Source organism: Hippopotamus amphibius, chromosome 5, assembly GCF_030028045.1.
Source record: "Hippopotamus amphibius kiboko isolate mHipAmp2 chromosome 5, mHipAmp2.hap2, whole genome shotgun sequence".
NCBI lineage: Eukaryota > Metazoa > Chordata > Mammalia > Artiodactyla > Hippopotamidae > Hippopotamus > Hippopotamus amphibius.
The window spans coordinates 158,272,241-158,291,082 of NC_080190.1; the positions used below are offsets into that span (position 1 = coordinate 158,272,241).

General features: G+C 39.0%; 1 protein-coding gene across 2 annotated transcripts in view; it reads right to left on the reverse strand.

Moving 5' to 3' along the window:
- Window positions 1-14,788: 14,788 nt before the first annotated feature.
- The window catches only part of ATAD2 (ATPase family AAA domain containing 2), a 62,508-nt gene continuing 58,454 nt past the window's right edge, over window positions 14,789-18,842 (reverse strand). For both annotated transcript variants that reach the window (XM_057734191.1, XM_057734192.1), the window contains exons 26-28: window positions 17,497-17,630; window positions 16,543-16,671; window positions 14,789-15,810 (exon numbers count right to left, since the gene is read on the reverse strand). In XM_057734191.1, the coding sequence (XP_057590174.1) occupies window positions 15,766-15,810; window positions 16,543-16,671; window positions 17,497-17,630 (308 nt within the window). In that variant the 3' untranslated portion in view covers window positions 14,789-15,765. The remainder of the gene's footprint in view (window positions 15,811-16,542; window positions 16,672-17,496; window positions 17,631-18,842) is intronic.

Sequence of the window (18,842 nt, forward strand, 5' to 3'; positions counted from 1 at the left end):
CGGGGCCCTCCCACGCGCGCGCCCTCCGCGCGCCCCCACCCCGCTCCGCGCCTGGCTCTCCTCTCCCGGACTCTGCTGCTCCCCTGGGGCGCGACCCGGGCCTCTGCCCCCCTGGATTGGCGCACGCCGGGAGGTAAGGAGCCGCCCCGCCCCTCTGTCAACAGAAGCCCCGCCCCAGTCTGCGGAAGCCCCGCCCTCTGTCAACAGAAGCCCCGCCTTCTCCAGGTCGCGAAGCGGCGCCGCCCCCTGCCGGTGGTAGCTCCGCCCACTAAAGGCAGAAGCCTGGTCTTCACTAAAGTCAATCCAGAAGGCACCCGGCCTTGTATCAGTTGTGGCCCCGCCCTCTGGGCGCTCCGAGCGCCTTCCTAGTGTCACCTCTGGATCGTGAGAAAAGCCTCTTGTCATCATAAGCCCCATTTGGTGGCAGTACTATCCAAGCCCCGCCCCTTTAGGCGGGAGCCTCTCCTACTGTCGATAGGAGCCCCGCCTTCCTGAGGCCCCTCTCGATTCTAGCCCGAAGCCCCACCTCCTGTCAACTGCCGCCCCGCCTCCTCTTGCCTCCTACTCCACCAGAAGCCGCCCCTCCATTCACTGAGACCAAAAGTTCGGTTCAACCTCACTTCGAACTGCCGTGCAAGAAGGAGCCACCCTCTGCTCCCCGAAAACCCTCCTTTTCCCGCCTACGAGTCACTCTTCTGTAGGGCTTTCTTTCCAACCTGTGCTCGTCAAATCCAGACAGCTTCAATGTGAACCAGCCCCACAGAGGGGGGCCGGCGGAGGACCCCGGCTTTGGGGAAACGGCCCCTCCCCACCTCTCTCCTTCCCTCCGCCACCCCCGCCCCCATCCTTTTTAAAGTGGAGAAAAGCACAGACCAAAGCAAAGAGAAACGGCTCACCCTCCAAGCTACTCTGCACAGAGTCGCGGGCCAAGACGTATGGGAACTCTCCGGTGCCTTGATGTTCGTTCCCCACCCTCATCCCAGTCTTGGACCCTCTGTGCTTCGACAGCAGCGCTCCACTGAGCCGCCTTAATCCTAAAGCACGCAGTTGCTTAAAGTGAAAGCCTGATGGTTGAAATCAATGTACACAAGCTTCTTTTTACTTGTATGTTTCGTCCTGGAATCCTGGAAATTGTGGCAGCAGAAGCAAGCAAAGCTTAATCTTGTAAACGTAGGTATTCAATCCTGCCATACTCAAAACCCTGTATATTACCCAACACAACAAAAATTTAACAACTTTATCCTCCTGGAATTAAATTTACTGATAATGTAAACTATCTACAAGAAACCATTGTAATATTCTAATAATACAAAGGTGAAATAAGCGAAAGTAATGTATTTTAAAATACTATTCTAGTATCAATAGAAATAATAAAATATTTTTCACTATGGAAAAACTGGCACTATACAAGAACTGCAGTACAAAAACTGCCCCCACAAAATTTCAGTATGCCCCCTAGGGGGCAGTACTGTGCCCACTGAGAACAGAATCTCTGAAAAAAGGAAATGCTTCAGATACGGAAATTCATTCTTTTGTTCATGCATTTAACAACTAGTTTTTGGGGCACCAGTGTATGCTAGGCACTGTGGAAGATACACAGCTGAGTCTGGCGATATTTCTGTCTTCAAGGAGATTATAGTCTGTAACCAAGCAAGTAACCTGAGCATAAAAACAAGAAGCAAGGTGAGCAGTCAGAAAGATCAAGGAGAAATAAATAAAGAGACCCCTTTAAGGGTACCGACTAGTGAATGTAAATCTCACCTCTCTCTCTCTGTCTCTCTCCCTCCCTTTTTTCATTTCTTCCTTTTCTCCCACCTATCCTCTTCTTCCTCCTCCTCCTCCTCATCTTTAGCATCAGTTTGTAGTCACCTTCTTCTCTCTATAAGCTGTCTGCCTGGTTCACTGCCCAGTGCCAGCAGCCCAGAGTCCTCCCAATTTAGGGCCATGCCCAGAGGGCAGTTCTGTCCAGGAAAACAATTTCAATAGCTCAGTACTGAGAACAGTGTCCTTAGCTGAATTGATAATTGATGCCAATTATTTGGTATCCTTGTACAAAGCAAGGCTGTTATCATCACCGCCCCCCCCCCCCAAAAAAAACCTGGTTGCAGACCTAAGCAATATGAATATATGTTTAGCATAGCAGATTGTGCCAGCCCACATAAATCTGTTTAGAGATCATGTTCACAGAGTAACTTGTTTTTATTAAAATAAACTCATTTGTAAAAATTGTAAATATGACTGATTTCAACAGCTGTGTGGCTCCAGAAGTAAGTTTTTTTACCCACAGATTGGCACAATTTAGAAGAGTCGATTTCTTTATGCATATGTTTTGTTATTTGTCATAGACAGTCTGGTATGGCAAAACTTCAGTACTCTTAGAGATGAGAAGTTGTCCAGCAGGTTTTAAAAAGCACAGAGTTTTTGCCATTCAGAGCCTTTTCCACCTTTGGAACAGTGAAAAAAATATATTTGTAGGAAATGAAAAGCTTTGAATCAGAAGTTCTAAGCACTGGTATCATCTGAAGAGGAATAGACTTCCAACACTACTTTTTGAAGTAGTTTCCTTCTGTTATTATTTTTCTTTTTTCTACTGTTGGTGAAAAAGTCTTCTAAAAAACATGATTCTATGAAACAGATTGACCAAAAAGACATCAAACTAAGACACTTTTAACTAGAGCTAGGTGAACCTGAGAATTTAGCCCGAGTAAAATACTCCCACTATTCTCTCTAATGGCTATTTCAGGAGGTGAACAAAAACATGCCTGCTTAAAGCTAGTTTAGACTGAACAAACTTTCAAAGTCAATTTAGGGTCAAGTCATTTCCTATCCTTATTCGTGCTTGCTTTGTGAAAATGATGTTATTTATAACAACAGAAAAAAAAGTTAATATTTTGTTAAATGCCCTCCCCACTCTTCTCCTCCCCTATTTCTGTATCTAGCATAAGTCTGTATATATAGATTATAGATGCAAAACAACAGAAACAGGAAAAACTGATTTCCCAGTATTTATGCAAAGAATAATATATTGATACTCTTAAAAAAATCATGGTGTCATCTGGTTTGGTTCATTCGTTGGTGTGTACTCTGTTTCCACCAAAAACTTAGTGGCTATGTCTGTATGTAACACTACTTCTGAAAAAAAGGTGCTAGTGTATCTTTTTTGACCTAAAATCTTCGGACACAAATAACCCTCGGGGAACACCCAACTAGAAAGCAATACTAGAGTGAGAAAATGCAGTGTGTCCCTGTTTTTAAAGTCTTAGCAGAGGAAATTTAATGTGCATGGAAATTATTGGGGAACTTTATTTAAAATGTAGGTTCTCAGACCCTGCTCCCAGGAGTGTCTCATTCAGTAGGTCTGAGATGAGGCCATGAATCTGCATTTGACAGTGAGCTGGTGACTCTTTCACGAGTGACCTGTAGACTTTGAGAAATACTGATCTAGAAAGCTTATAATTGGGAAAAAACTTACTGCATTCTTATAGAATTAAGGGTTACAAGCTATATGAAAGTCAGTATCTCTAAGTTTGGGTTTTTTTGTTTGTTCATTTGTTTGTTTGTTTTGGCCACACCACATGGCATGCGCGATCTTAATTCCCCAACTAGGGATTGAACGTGTGCCCCCTGCAGGGGAAGCTCGGATTCTTAACCACTGGACCACCAGGGAAGTACCCCCATCCCAAAAGTCAATATCTCTAAGAAGAGATTTTCATTCCTAAAACTGTCAGTTGGTTGAACAGTGACACTGAAAGTGAAATTCTATTTCAGTTATTAAGAAATTTTGGAGCCATTGAAACTTCCATCTTCTAGGAAACCTCACGGCCTGCTATACTCTGGACACTTTAGATGTGCTATCTCATTTTACCTTCCTGGTGTCTCTGTGAGGTAGTTGATATTGTTTGCAGTTGACATAATGAGGAAGCCAAGTTTTGGACAAGCTAACCTGCCCAGTCAGTTGCTCAGTAACCTGCAAAGTAAAGTGGGTTTTGAACTCACCCAGACCAATCCTACAATCTAATGAAGATGCTACATATAGGGCTTCTCAGAAGGAAGGTATTTCATTGGCCAGGCTATAGTGTATGCAGGATTTGAGAGCATTCACTGGTGTGGAAGTCAGATGCTTTTCTGTTCAGGTCCCAGACTCTCGGCACCAACAGTCATTGCTGCATAACAAACCCACAAAAACTTAGTGGCTTGAAAGTCTAGGGTAATTATTTAGCTCATAACTCTGTGAGTTGGCTGGGTGGTTTGGCTGATCTTGGCTGGATTCACTCATGCATCCGTGGTCAGCAGGTGCATTGTCTGGGAGCTGCCCGGTCCAGGATGGACTCATTCATATATCCGGCAGTTGGCTGAGTGTCAGGGGATCATCTAGAGGCTGACTCATCTAGGATGGCCTCAGTCACACCTCCAGTGGCTGGCTGGCTATTAATCACAGGGGTTACTGGACCACATGTGTCTCATCTTTCATTAGAGTAGCTTGGACTCCTTCACACGCACAGGGTTCTAAGAAATCAAGAAGCAGCGTTAAGACCTCTTAAGCGTAGCCTCAGAACTGACAGTGTCAGTTATGCCACATTCTATTGGCCAAAGCAAGTCGCTGGGCCAGCCCAGATTCCACCTCTTGATGGGAGCAGCTATATAGTCACATTGCAAAGAGGGAGGTACAGGAAGGGCAAATAATTGTGACCATATTTGTAATTGATTTACCACGATAACTATACATCTAAGGGCAGGTTTTGTAACCTCTTTGTTTTTCCTCATCTGTTGTTATGCCCTGTCCGAAGGCTTGATAGTTCATGCAAAGGGCCTGGCTTATCTTAATTTCTCAGAAAATATTAGCCATGATGCTGCTGATGCTGTCCTCTAAGGTTTTCTTCCAGCCTGAAGGTCTTCTGTGTGCATGGAAGAGAGATAAGGCTGATTTTTTAGTGGCACCTCAGGGCAGGTCTTTGGCCTCAAGGTTCTCACTCTTGATTTCATGCTGTTCCAGTTAACACTCTTCTGGTTGTGGTACAGAAACTCATTCAAGCTAGCTCCATTAAAGAAGTCACACCTACTGTTTGTGCCTGCATGTCTACTTAATCCTCTTCTCCCTCGACTTGCCTTTTAAGACTCCTCTAGAACATGGCTCAGCCAAGTGGCCTTGGCCAAGGAGTCCAATATGACTGTTCAACTCTGTTCATTAGAGCTAAATGGTCTGGTTCTCAGTGTTCCAATTCCAAAATCTAAAGAAAGAATCTGATTGGTCCAGCACATCTTTTCTTGGAAGGTCAGCTTAGTCCAATCTGCCATGGCAGGAGGGGTAGACACTCTAGTTGCGGGGGGCGGGGGGTGGGCGGTGGGAAGGGCAGCTTATGTGGGCAACAGAGGCTGTAAGAGCAGTCCCTTTAGGACATGGCTGTGAGCCAGAAAACACAATGATTCACATTTCCCGACCTTCTCTATCATTTTAAATTACCTTCCTATCAAATAGTCGAAGTACTCAACTTCAAGGACCTTACAAAAACCCCATCTTCTCTCAGAGCATCTCTTAATAAAACAGAGGCAGGGTGGCTATTTCTCCCACCCACTCACCAAAAACCTACCACATGCTTTAACTGTAATACAGGTATATTAGTTTGCTAGCACTGCTGTAACAAAGTACTACAGACTGGGTGGCTTAAACAACAGAAATTTATTTTTCTCACAGTTCTAGAGGCTGTAAGTCCGAGATCAAGGTGTTGGCAGGGGTGGTTCCTTCTGAGGGCTGTGAGGGAAGGATTTGTTGCAGCTCTCTCTCCTTGACTTGCAGATGGCTATCTTCTCCCAGAGTCTTCACATCATCTTCCATCTGTACACGTCTGTGTTCAAATTCCTCTTATAAGGACACTAATCATGTAGGATTAGGCCCACCCTATTGACCTCATTTTAATTTAATTGCTTCTGCAAAGACTATCTCCACATACAAATTCAGAGGTACTGGCGTTAGGACTTCAACATATAAACTCAGAGAGAGACACAATTCAGCCCATAACAACAGAAAAAGGGTGATCACGAGAAACAACGTAAATGGTATCTGAGCCTGTTCTTTCCATTGCAACATCATTGGGCTTATTGGAATGTCCTGCAGTCCCTGAGAGCATCTAGTAACTACTTATTGACTCCGTGTCTGTCATTTACAAATAAGACTTTTTTAAAGCTCCAAGTCTGTGAAAAAGTGGCCATCCTGTGTATTGTTGGAAGGTTTTTTTTTTTCTTAAATGAAGGTTTTATTTTCAGTTATGTGTAATCAAATATTTTGTTTACACGTTGCTTAAGGCAATGGTTCTCAACCCTGACTGGACAACAGAATCACCTGGTGCTTTTAAAAAACATCTATGCCTCAGCCTTACCTCCACAGATTCTGATTATTTGGTTTAGGGTAGAATACAGGTTTATCAATTTTTTTTTTTTTTTAATCTTCCCAAACGATTTTAAAATGCAGTCAGTGTTGAGAACCACTGGCCTCAGATAAAGGATAGGGGAGGCAAACAGCTCTTAGGAAGTAAGGCCCTGAGCTAAAATGCTTTATTATGTAATTTATTTTCAGAACAATCATATGAGTACTAGTACTACATGACCCATTTTATAGACCAAGAAACTGAGGTTCAAGAAGATTGCTTTGATCAAGTCCCACAGGTTGTGGAGGCAAAAGGTTATTTGGGTTTAAATACTAGGTACCAGGAGCCTGGCTAGGTCTGGAGGTTGGTCAAGTCTTTCACACTGTTTGTGAAGTGAATCAGCACAAAAAGACAGATCAATTTTTGCCTACTTTAAAAAGCAGATCTCATAGTTCTGTCTTCATACTGATTCTTCCATCACGGGCTCAACAATCATCAAGTGAATATATTAACTATTTATTAGAACAGACTAGGCTATGCTGCTGTAACAAACCCAAATACCCTCTGTTTAACATATAGTGATTTATATTCATCAAGTTTTCTTATAGCTCTTAGTGACTCTCTGGGGCAACTCCTACCAAATGGTGACTCAGGGATCCAGGCTGATTCCTCTCTTCGGCTATATCATTTGGAATACACGTCCTCTAGGTTGCCGAGACAGAGGGAAGAGAGATTTCTGCCAGCTATTAAATGCTTTGGCTTAGAAGTGACACATGGCACTTCTGCTTAGAGCTCTTTGATCAGCCCTCGTCACAGGAAATGTGGGGGAGCAAAGGGACATTTTGGTGAGCGGTAAATGTCTCTGCCATATTACTGTAACGAAAGGCATCTTTTTTGGAGAACATGTTCAAGAAGATTGAAGCCATGTTTAACTCCACAGGCTCTGCTTCTCCACTGCACAGTGAAGTCTATAGTCTGTCCTCCTGTGCCATGGATGATAAAGGCAAACCCATACTTTTTATTGAGGTATGAGGCAATTTAGGTGCCTTAACATGTAATTTTACCATATTACACATTCCTTAGGGGGCAGGGACCATATCTCATTCTTCTTAAAAAAAAGTCTCTTGGAGAGACTTTAATTTCTATAAATATATAGTTTATATAGATACATAAATTCAGCAAATATTAATTGTACAAGACACACAGTCTCTACCCTCATGACTATAATTAAAATATCCTAATAACATTTTCATGTTGTGTCTTGTCATTTGTAATGTAGTTTATCATTATCTCATTTTAATTATGTTAAAAATTGAAAATATAGACCAATTGGCTTGGGCTTCTCATTGTTAATTTTTCAGTTATTTTGTAGCTCAGGTATTTTGTAATTTACTTCCTTCTTACATATTTATGTCCCTCCTTTTTCATTGCTGGATGAGATGTATACAGTTTGCAGCCAGCAAGGTTTATAATGCTATGCTTATATTATGTATGTACCCAAAGGTTGAATACCTCCTTTCTGATCACACAGGTTAAGATTTGCAGACTTTTAAAAACTTTTTTGAGAAACATTTGCCCAAAGACAGTAGTGGGACAATGTAAAAATATAATAATTTTTCAGTTTAAATACACGTTTTTTTCCCCCCTGATCTTTTTTGCCTTCCATTAGATATTTGATTTCACAGTTAAAATAATTATAGCTTAAGAGCAACTTTTACATTTTTATAAGTATTTTTGTTGCTAAAGGAATATAATCACTTTACAGAAACTTAAAAAATAGAGATAAGAATTCATTCATGCTTCTCTCTTCCTAACCAGCATTAGCATTTTGGTGTATTTCCAGATTAGCTATTTTTAGATGGAAAAAAAATGTGTTTAATTATCTCTGTTTCTTCTCCTGCAAAGTTATTTAGTGTAAGAATATTAGAAAACTGTCATTTTGGATAGACATTTTCATTTAGCTAGTACTTTAGTGATTATACTTCATGCAACAGCTGTGAGGTGAAGGTTCAGAAGAAACCAGGGAATTTATTTGAGTGATGGTGGTAATTTACATTTTCTCCTTGGTGAGTTGGGGAAGGAGTCTTAAGAAAAATTTAAGGAAGAAACAGAAAAGAGACATATGCTGTGGTCCTAAATATAAAACATGTGAACTGAATGTAAAAAATAATTACAAAACATAAGATTGGGGTAACTTATTTTTCTTCCTAAATAATTAAAGCAGACGCTAGTATTTTTTTAAGACCCTGATTTTCCTAAATATTCACCACAGTAAATAGCTATAATTAGGATTCATCACACGTAATCAGTTTCCAAATTATTTCGTGAATACATTATCTATTGCAATGAGCAACCCCCTCCCCTTCTCCCCAAGTCAGTCTTTAAGCCAGTTGAAGTTTCACAGTGGTACTCGCAGCTCACAAGGTCTGCGTGTCCAGGGTACCCACGTTTGGCACTCTTTGATCCATTACATGTTTTAATCCCATATCTTTTGGACATTTAAATCATTTTGATTTGGCGTGTGCTCTGAAGGTAGTAGTATTCCAAGAGCCCTCTCACTGCATGTTAAGTGCTATTCTCTGACTCCCAGCCAGAGCTCAGATGTTGGCAGGGTTGATTGCTCAAATATAGTGATTTCAATTCCAACCTTTGCATACTAAAAATTACATAGCCTAAACACAAAGCTTCCAGATTTTTCCTCTTAAAAACAGAATAAAACACAATTTAACATTGCTACAAGATAATTAAGACAATCTTTAAACTGGGAAGGAATTTGAAAATAAAATTGTTAGCCTACCACAATAAATATTGCGAAAGTTATTGTTGGTTTGTGAGTTTCAATAACAGTTGAACAAACTAAAAAAACTTTATAGCTATTGGGGCATTTCACATTTTTCTACTTTTACTTTATAAAGGGGCAAGTGTCTTAGGTTGAGTTCTTTCTGAAGCAGACGTGGAGTAAAGGATACAAGTGGTTATTTGGGAGGTGGATGACAAGAAGTACAGGCAGGGGAGTGAAGTGAGACAGAGAACGGAAGAAAGCTAATAGAGTCAGTTTCAAGCAGATTCTTGCTCTGAGACCTAGGGCTCAACCCCCATGGAGAACTTAGAGACAAATTGTAGAACACGCCTCAGAGTTGTCCCACCCAAGGGGCAAGGGAGCTGGGGTATTACTCACTGACTCCTACCTTTGTCTGGTTGGCAGCTCTTTCCAGGGATGTTAACGTGTTAACATCCTGTCACTTCCAGCCTACATTCAGCATGGATCATGAGAACACCCTCAGGTGGGGTTATAGATATTTGCAAATTGCCAACAATGGTACATCAAAGAATGTTGAACTGCCAAGAGCCTATGAGTCAGGCACCTACAGTGTGTGTTCAGGGGAGGTGATTAAGAACATGGATTTCGATCACACAGGCCTAGTAGAGTCTTGCTTCTGCCACTTACATGTGAAACTGAATACATTACCTAATGTAAGCCTACTTCTTTATCTAGTTTCTTTATTCTGACTATGCAAAGCTAAGAATATACAATCATTAATTAGATGGGTTTCAATCTCATGAGGATGCCCAATATGTAGACAATTAACTATTAGCAAATTGAAGTGAAAATTTGTTCTTTTTATAGCCTTGAAATTGGATACATCTAACAGAAGCAGCTTCTAAAAATATAAATGGCATGATTTTGTATCTTTTTAAAAATTAGATGCTATTAGCTAGATCCCTTTCCTTTTCTGAAGTACAGGCTTCCCCTTACCGTAGCGCCCCCAATGGGCCTCTATTTCTAATAACTTCATATCTTCCTATTCTGCTCCTTCATCTTTTGCTTTCCTTATCCATTATGCAATCATTGAGTCAACTATGAACCTATTATTTAGTGTCAACTATGAACCTATTATGTAAGTGCTAGATCTATAATCATGAAAATGAAACAAACTTAGCTCCTGACTTTAAAAATTCTTAAGTGTGGCCAGAGTGTTGTGAACCAGGAGAAGAGTGCGGAGAGGAAGCTGAGAGGTAGGCAGGAGTCATGACAAGGATCTGCAATGGGAAACACTAAATATGAAAAAATGATGGCATCAGATATGAGTTCCTTAAAGAATATTTTGGCTACTGAGTGAAGAATGGATGGCAGGGGGCAAGAATAGAAACTAAACCAATTAGGAAGCTCTTGCAGTAGTATAGGCATGTGATTCAGTGAGTTGAGAGAGCTAGTGGAGGAAGTGGAAAGAACTGAGAGGTATTTGGGAGGCAGAAAATCAGGATTTGGCAATGGATTGGAAGCTGAGGGGGGAGGCAAGCTTGAGGTTTCTGGCTCTAACATTTGGATGGATGGTAGTGGCATTTATTGATAAGAGGAACTCTACAAGAACAGCAGGTTTCAGGGAAAGATCAAGATATATTGGTCTTTAGTCCAGAAAAGTGATATGGCCTGGAGATATAAATTTGGGAGTAGTTGGTAGAATACAGGTGGTATTTAAAGCCTTAAGAGCAAGGAACACCATGTGGAGAAAGTGCAGAGTGAAAAGGGAGCCTGGGACCAAGCTCTAGAGAACAACATGAAGACTAAGGCCACCATGAAGAGAAAGGAAGCCACCGAAACAAAACAAACCAAAGAAAGGAGAATCTGGAAAGAAAACCACATGGGTGTAGTGTTCAACAGGCATGAGGAAGAAAATTGTTCCAAAACATACATGTGCTCTACCACATAGAATGGTGCTGAGTGGTAGAGAAAGAAAAAGACTAAGTACACATTTTATTCAGCAAAAAGGCAGTTACCGGTTCCCTTAGTACATGCAGTTTGAGTAAGTATTTTAGCAACCAGCTATGCCCTATTCCAATCATGCCTTTCTCCCTGAACAAAAATTTTTTAAAAAGCAAAACCCCCCTTCCTTTTGCTTTGAAACCTGTAGCACTACTTCAAGGTGAGAAATTCCCTTTCATACAAAACTGATTCAGAACCTCTTTAATTTCCTTCCTCATCTTACTCTCATATGACCACCTCATCTTCTGAGGAAGACTCATCTCAAGGGGAGGGGCTTAAAATGGTTGTTCTTTCTCACCATGATTTACTTATAATCATAACTCCTCCAGTTCTGGAGGCCAGATGTCCAAAATCAGTATCGCTAGGCCAAAACCAAAGTGTTGGCAGGGCTGCACTCCTGTAGAGGAACAAGGCGAGACTCTGTCCCTTGCATTGTCTAGCTCCTGGTGGCTAGCTGCCAGCATTTTCTTGCTTGTGGCCACGTGATGTCAGTCTTTGACTTGCTGGTCACACTGCCTTCTCTTTAAAACCTCCGTCTCCCTTTCATCATGATACATAATTGCATTTAGGTTCCACACAATCCAGAATAATCTCCCCGTCTCAAGATCCTTAATTCTGTCTCAAGATCCTGAATTCTATCTAAAGAAGCCTTTCCTTTTTTTGTCTTGCCATAGAAGGAAACATTCCCAGGTTTCAGGGATTAGGATGAAGATCTTTCTGTTGGCCATTTTCCAGCCTACCACAAAAGTTACCGTTCAAAATATGGACTACAAAGACTACTCTCTTCTGCCTCCCAATATTACCTGAAATCAAAATGTTTCCAATTGTATTCAACTCATCACTGAAACTGGCAACTTTTATGTATTACTGTGAATATCCCCACCAGTCCCCAGGGGGTTTATTTATACAACTATGGAATTATCTTTAATATGCACTGTATTACTAAGCAAGGTCTTACTAAGCCTTTACAAATATGCCTCATAAGTCTTTCTTTTGACCCTCCTGCCTCTAGCCTGTCACTTTTCTACACCAAGAAAAGCTTTCAAGTCCATTTGACCATGCCACTTGTGTGCTCAAGGACTCAGTGGCGCCTTACTTTTTCAGCTTTTACTTCCTGTAAGCAACAAGTCCTGAATTTAAAAATATCATTGTCCCTGAAACTTTCCATCTTTAAGGTCACCTCACAGTTTAAGATAGTTTCTGGAATTCCAGCTATTCTCTCTCTCTCTCTCTCGCAACAAAACGTGGCCATGTGACTAAGTTCCAGACAGTGAGATAAAAAAGGGAAGTGTGCACAATTTCTAGGAAAGGTCTTTGGAAGGGAACGGGTGAGAGCACTTTCTGCCCTTCTCTGCTTATATATACATTTAATACCTATAATAATATATATATTTCTAAAAACTATAAATATATATTTTCCAGGCAGCAGGTAAAAGGAAACACAAATGCACAGAAACATACATGTATAACTGAATCACTTTGCTGTACACCAGAAAGTAACACAGCATTGTAAATCAACTATGTCAATAAAAAATAAAGAGGTTTTACTCCCACATATAATATCCCTCAGCTAGTAGTTACCTTATACTCAAGTCCTATTGAAGTCCCTTTTATTATGGGGCAGTCTCTCAATTCCATTATTTTGAGCAAAAATGTATTCTGTGTGTTATGTGGCGGGGGGTGGTACCGAAAAGAAGTGAGACTGAAATAATCTCAATTGATCCCATGGTGCACACTTATAGGGATCTCTGATAGAAACAGTTAAAACAAACAAAAAAAAGGCCAAAGGGGGAGCATAACTTCTCATTCCTTAAGACTAGGCTATACATAGTGATCTTCCAGAGCACAGTACCCAAAGAGTAATTTTACAATAGAGAAACCTGAGAAACACTACTTCTGCCAAGTGATCAAGGTCAATCAACAGTTGTAACTCACAATGATAGTAGGTAACCTTGATATGATCACTTTACTTCTGTGATCTTCCTCCCCCAAACCCATAATCCCAGTCTGTGAGAAAAAGACTAATTCCAACAGAGGGACATCTTCCAAAATACCTGACCGGTACTCCTCAAAACTGTTAACTCATCAGAAAAATCCATTACTGGATTGTCTTTTTCTTGTTGAATTTTAAGATAGTATATTAAATTACATAATTATAATAATTACAGTATGGATATTATCTGTAGAAGCAGCATGAACTTTTAAAAATAATTATTTTTGGCTTGTGTTGGGTCTTAGTTGTGACACGTGGAATCTTTGCTGTGGCGCGGGCTTCTCTCTGGTTGTGGCATGCCGGCTTAGTTGCCCTGTGGCATGTGGGATCTCAGTTCCCAGAACAGGGATCGAATCCGCGTGCCCTGCACTGGAAGGCAGATTCTTAACCACTGGACTACCAGGGAAATCCCGAAGGGTTTTAATTTTGATGAAATACAATCTACCCAATTTTCCTTTAGTTGCTAGAGTATTTTCTGATTTTCTGATTTAAGAAATCATAGCCAAATTCAAGGTCATGTTTTCTTCTAAGAATTTTAATTTTAGCTTTTAAATTTACATCTATCCTTTATGCCAGTACCACAGTTTTATTAATGTAACTTCATGTAAGTTTCAGAATAAAAAAGTATGTCTTCCAACTTTCTCTTCTTTTTCAAGATTGTTTTAGCTATTCAGGGTCCCTTGCAGTTCCATTATGAATTTAGAACTGACCTTCCCATTTCTGCAAAAAAAGGCCACTGGGACTTTGAAGGGTATTGCACTGAATCTGCAGACTGCTTTGGGGAAAACTGCCATTTTAACATTAAGTCTTCCAATACATGAATACAGGACCTCTTTTCATTTATTTAGGCCTTATTTAATTTCTTTCAGCAACATTTAGTAGTTATCAGTGTACAAGTTTGCACCTCCTTGGTTAAATTTACTCCTATGTGTTCTATTAGATGTTACCGTAAATGGAACTGCTTTCTTAGTTTCCTTTTTTGGATTGTTCATTGCTGGTATACAGTAACAACTGATTTTTATGTTGATCTTCTATCCTGCAACTTTGCCGTATTTATTAGCTCTCACTGATATTTTGTGGTTAGATTTTAAATATTCTTTAGGATTTTCTATATATAAGATCATTTGTGAATATGCTTTTTATTTCTTTTTCTTGCCTAATTAGCCTTATTGCACTTTTAAGCAGAAAAATGAGAAAAAAATTCTAGGTTTGTAATTTCAGCATGGCTACGTAGGAATGTAGATATGTTACTTCCCATGTCTGTATACAGTATGTCAGGAAGTGGATTAGTTTTTGTAGCTAAATACACATTCCAGTGTCAATAGCATTTTAAATTATGCACAGTAATAAAGCAGATTTTTGCATGTTTTGCGCTGAATTATTTTAAAACAATTAAGAAATAGAAACAAAATTGAGAAGCAATTTTCACCCTTAAAATTTATTACAGAAGCTATATGTACAAAATAAAATCCTAGTTATAAAAGATGCATCTAGAATAAGTTATAATAAACTTCACTAAAAATGAGTATGTGTGTGTATGTGAGTCCAGGAATACACATCTACTGGCATTGCATTATGCATTACATAAGACAGTATCTACTAATTAAGGTATCTGAATTGAGTTTTAGAAGGCTTTAAATACAATATCCAGATAAAATGACAACAAAAGTCAGTTTAACTCAGAAACTATCAGAATCCAGAATCTCTCATATGAGATTATTCCCTATTCCTAAAAAAAAAAAAACAAAACAGGGCAGGGAAGGGGGAGAATATACATGGTGGTGAATGTTTTTATTGCTTTAAGAAAGAAATGTATTTTTGGTATCATTAATACAAAATTTATAATATTTATATAATTGTATATAAAAGGTATATATAGAATACAACCTAAACACATTTAGAAGGATATAAATAGTTTTCAAATATAAAAACTTTGTGCTATTAAAAAGATGTTTAACAAAGTAGTCATTAATACATTTGCTGTATGTATAATCATAAAAGTAAACCAAAAAATATTTAAAATGTTTATTAACCCAAATTAGAATTATAAAAAATGTTTATCTAAAAAGCATTAATTTTGGCATTCAAGTACAGAATTGTGGTGAAGCCAGAAGTTGTTCAAGTGCCTCCTGCAAATCATGACTTGAACACTAGCTTTTAAATGAACAGGCAGGGGAAGCTAAAGGCAGATGGGAGATGGGCACTGAAGAAAACGAAGACAACAAAAAGGATGGCAAAGACACAATGGTTAAGTAAGTTTCTAATATGACACAAACTATTTTTAGGAAGGATAAAATTAAAAGTGCTTAAAACAAAAAAAAGTTAATGTAACTAATTACTCTTAAGTGCCATAAACATTAGTTATCAAAATAACTTTATTAAGAGTTGGCCACATTTTAACTACTGATAACCACAGCAATACTATTACTACAGTGACTTGTTCAATCAAACTTCCAATATTTATCAGTTGTCTCTGTAATTTATCTTACACATGTACATAAATACCAGAAAAGTTTAAATATTTTTATTTACTATCTTAATCTTTTCCTTATAAGATGCAGGATTTCATCTTGCATCAGTTATGTCACCATGACAACGGTGAATTAAATAGGAACTGCACAGGAAGAGGATGTGGTGCCATGACATCATGATCCACAACAACTGAAGTTTTCTACCTCTTGCTCCATTTTCTAGATAAAGGATAGGAAGAAAAATGGTAAGTTTCAATATGGAAAAAACTAAAGAAACATCACTCCACTGCTGGGGTTTTTGGTTTTTTTGGCAATAAACAACCTTAAGGATACTATTATCCATGTATATATCTGATAGTGAAACACAAACTTTATTCAGTATTTATGACTCACATAGACTGATATGACTAATGGGACTTCATTATTTAAATTCCTTTGAAGTAAGTCTGAGATGCTGTCATCTTATATTAAATTCATATAGTCATTAAGGCACTGGTGTACAAATAGATATTAATAGTTTATATTCTGTAGGTACTACTGTTACAAATATATTATTCTGTGTAGTATACTTTATTAGATATACTAAATACTATATGTATTACATACTAGTAGGTATATAGTATATAGGTATCAGCCAAAATCTACTTTTAAACATTAGTACTTGAATGCCCACTATAAAGCAAGATTAAGTAAGGACAAATAGGTCTATCTTAAGTCTGTCTTAAAAAGGAACTATATATCTTCATTAAAATATACACACAAAATAGATTTTTCATAGTTTAGATACTACGGTGTTCCACTGCTTATTAAAGGAACACAAACTAATTTAAGTGCTAGATTTAAAAAAGCACAGAACACAGTTGCACCTAGAAATAATCTACAATCCACAAATTAAAAGATGGTATTTAGAAATTTTTATAAACAGTTAACTTCTCATCTTTATCAGTTTACCTGAATAAGTGCTGTTTTGTCATAATCCCCACGATGCTGATAAATACATTGACTGATTACAGCATACAGATTTTCCAACTGAAAAATATTATATTCTTGACTTTTTTTAACAACAGTCTTCAAAAGATTCTAAAAGAAAACGTGTTACATACGTGAGAGAAATTCCCTGAGATATTTTAATTTTGAAGATTTGGGGGCATTTTTAGCATACAAGCCAGAGAGAAGGCTCACCAAGTCATCTGATGAGACACTGCAGCCTCTGACAGTGGCTCTTTCAGCTGTAAGTTAACTTTATCAACATTCTATGACTCTGGCCTCTCATCCTGAAAACTACAGCTGAGGAGGTTGTCAATTTCAATTCTAGCCATAAATCACTACAAATTAAAAAATAATCTCAAACTACAGACTAACAGGAAAAAAGGCAACATATTTGCAGACTATTTTATGGCACTATGAGTACATTATAATTCATTCTGTTATGTGAAACAAAAAGAGACAGTATATAAATATGAACTACCTCACCAGTTCAGGGTTCTTTTCTTACAAAAAGGAATTTCCATCTGCTCAGTGTTTTTTCTCATGGCTGAAACTGACTTACTATTGATAAATTTCTGTGATTCTTCTAGTCCTACCATGATATTCCATTACCTCATAGTTAACCATGGTTGCATGTTATAGTTAAGTAAAAACCAACTAAAATGGTCACAGGTAATGGTCATAAAAACAATGTATAGGATCAGTGATATAGATGAGTATGTTAAAAAATACTATCAACACACTAGCCATCTCTAACCACTGCCTTTATGAAAGTTACTCTACACCAGGTTTATCCTTTCATGAAAGATCATTATTTATTACATGCCAAAGTGATACAATGTACTATTACAATCCCTCTTTTGGTGGGTTTTGTTTCTAATCTGGACAATGAAAGTATTATGATTTCAATTTACATACTTTTAATCGCTCATGGTCCACAACAAGTGAGGGTGTAGGCTGAGAAAGAATTGCCAAAGCCTTTTCAACACTGATGAGCTGCTGTTGCTCTACTTGGGAACGTCTAGCTCGAGTCATTCGCAGGATACACATTTCTAGAAGGAAAAAATAAATATTATTTGATTCACAGACATTTTATAATGTCTAAAATAAATACTGCCTAACAGTAAATAGCAGGACATATTTACTTACACACAAACCCCTGTTTTGGTTTATTGACTCAGCTGTAAGATTAAGATACTGGCATTTACACACTCAAAAATTAAGCAGAGGGAATTCCCTGGCAGTCCAGTGGTTAGGAGTCTGAGCTTCCACTGCAGTGGGCACAGGTTCAATCCCTGGCAGGGGAACTAAGATCCTGCACGCTGTGCAGTGTGGCGTGGCAAAAAAAAAAAAAAGGACATTTGAGAACTATTTTCTCAACTAGAATATTTCAGGGGATCCTCAACAGATTAGACTGTCTCCTACTTAGGCATAAGACTCAGAATTTAAGAGCTGGAAGGGGCTTCAGTAATCTAGAATAGGAGTTGAAAACTACTATGCACAGGCTAAATCTGGTCTACCACCATAGTTAAAGTTTTATTAGAACACAAACATGCCCATTTCACACGTGTGTCAATGTGGCTTTTCCAGCAGGGTTGAGAAGTTGTGACTATCTGGTCCTTTACAGATAAAGTTTACCTATATCTAATCTAGAACAATCTACTCACTGAGAGATGAGCAAAAAATGAGGCCAAAGAAAGTTGAGAAGACTTTTCTATGGTTACCATACTTAACTGTTCTAAGAGCCACGACTAGAATCCAAATCTCCTGACATGTAAACGGGTACCTATCTCACTCAACAGTGTTCTGTTAGAAAAGATAATGATAGGGACCTCCCTGCTGGTGCAGTGGTTAAGAATTTGCCTGCTAATGCAGGGGGCAGGGGTTCAATTCCTGGTCTGGGAAAATCCCACATGCCGCAGAGCAACTAAGCCCATGTGCCACAACTACTGAGCCTGTGCTCTAGAGCCCACAAACCACAACTACTGAAACCCTTGTGTCACAAGCACTCAAGCCCGTGTTCCTAGAGCCCATGCTCTGCAACAAGAGAAGCCATTGCAGTGAGAGGCCCCAGCACTGCAACGAAGATTAGTGCCCCCCACTGGCAACTAGAGGAAGCCCACGAGCAGCAACAAAGACCCAACTCGGCAAATAAATAAAGTTTAAAAAAGAAAAGAAAAAGAAAAGGTAATGATAAGAGAAAAAAATAAACTTTAAACCTAAACAAAACATACTAAATTATACAGCCAGAGGATTAACATTTA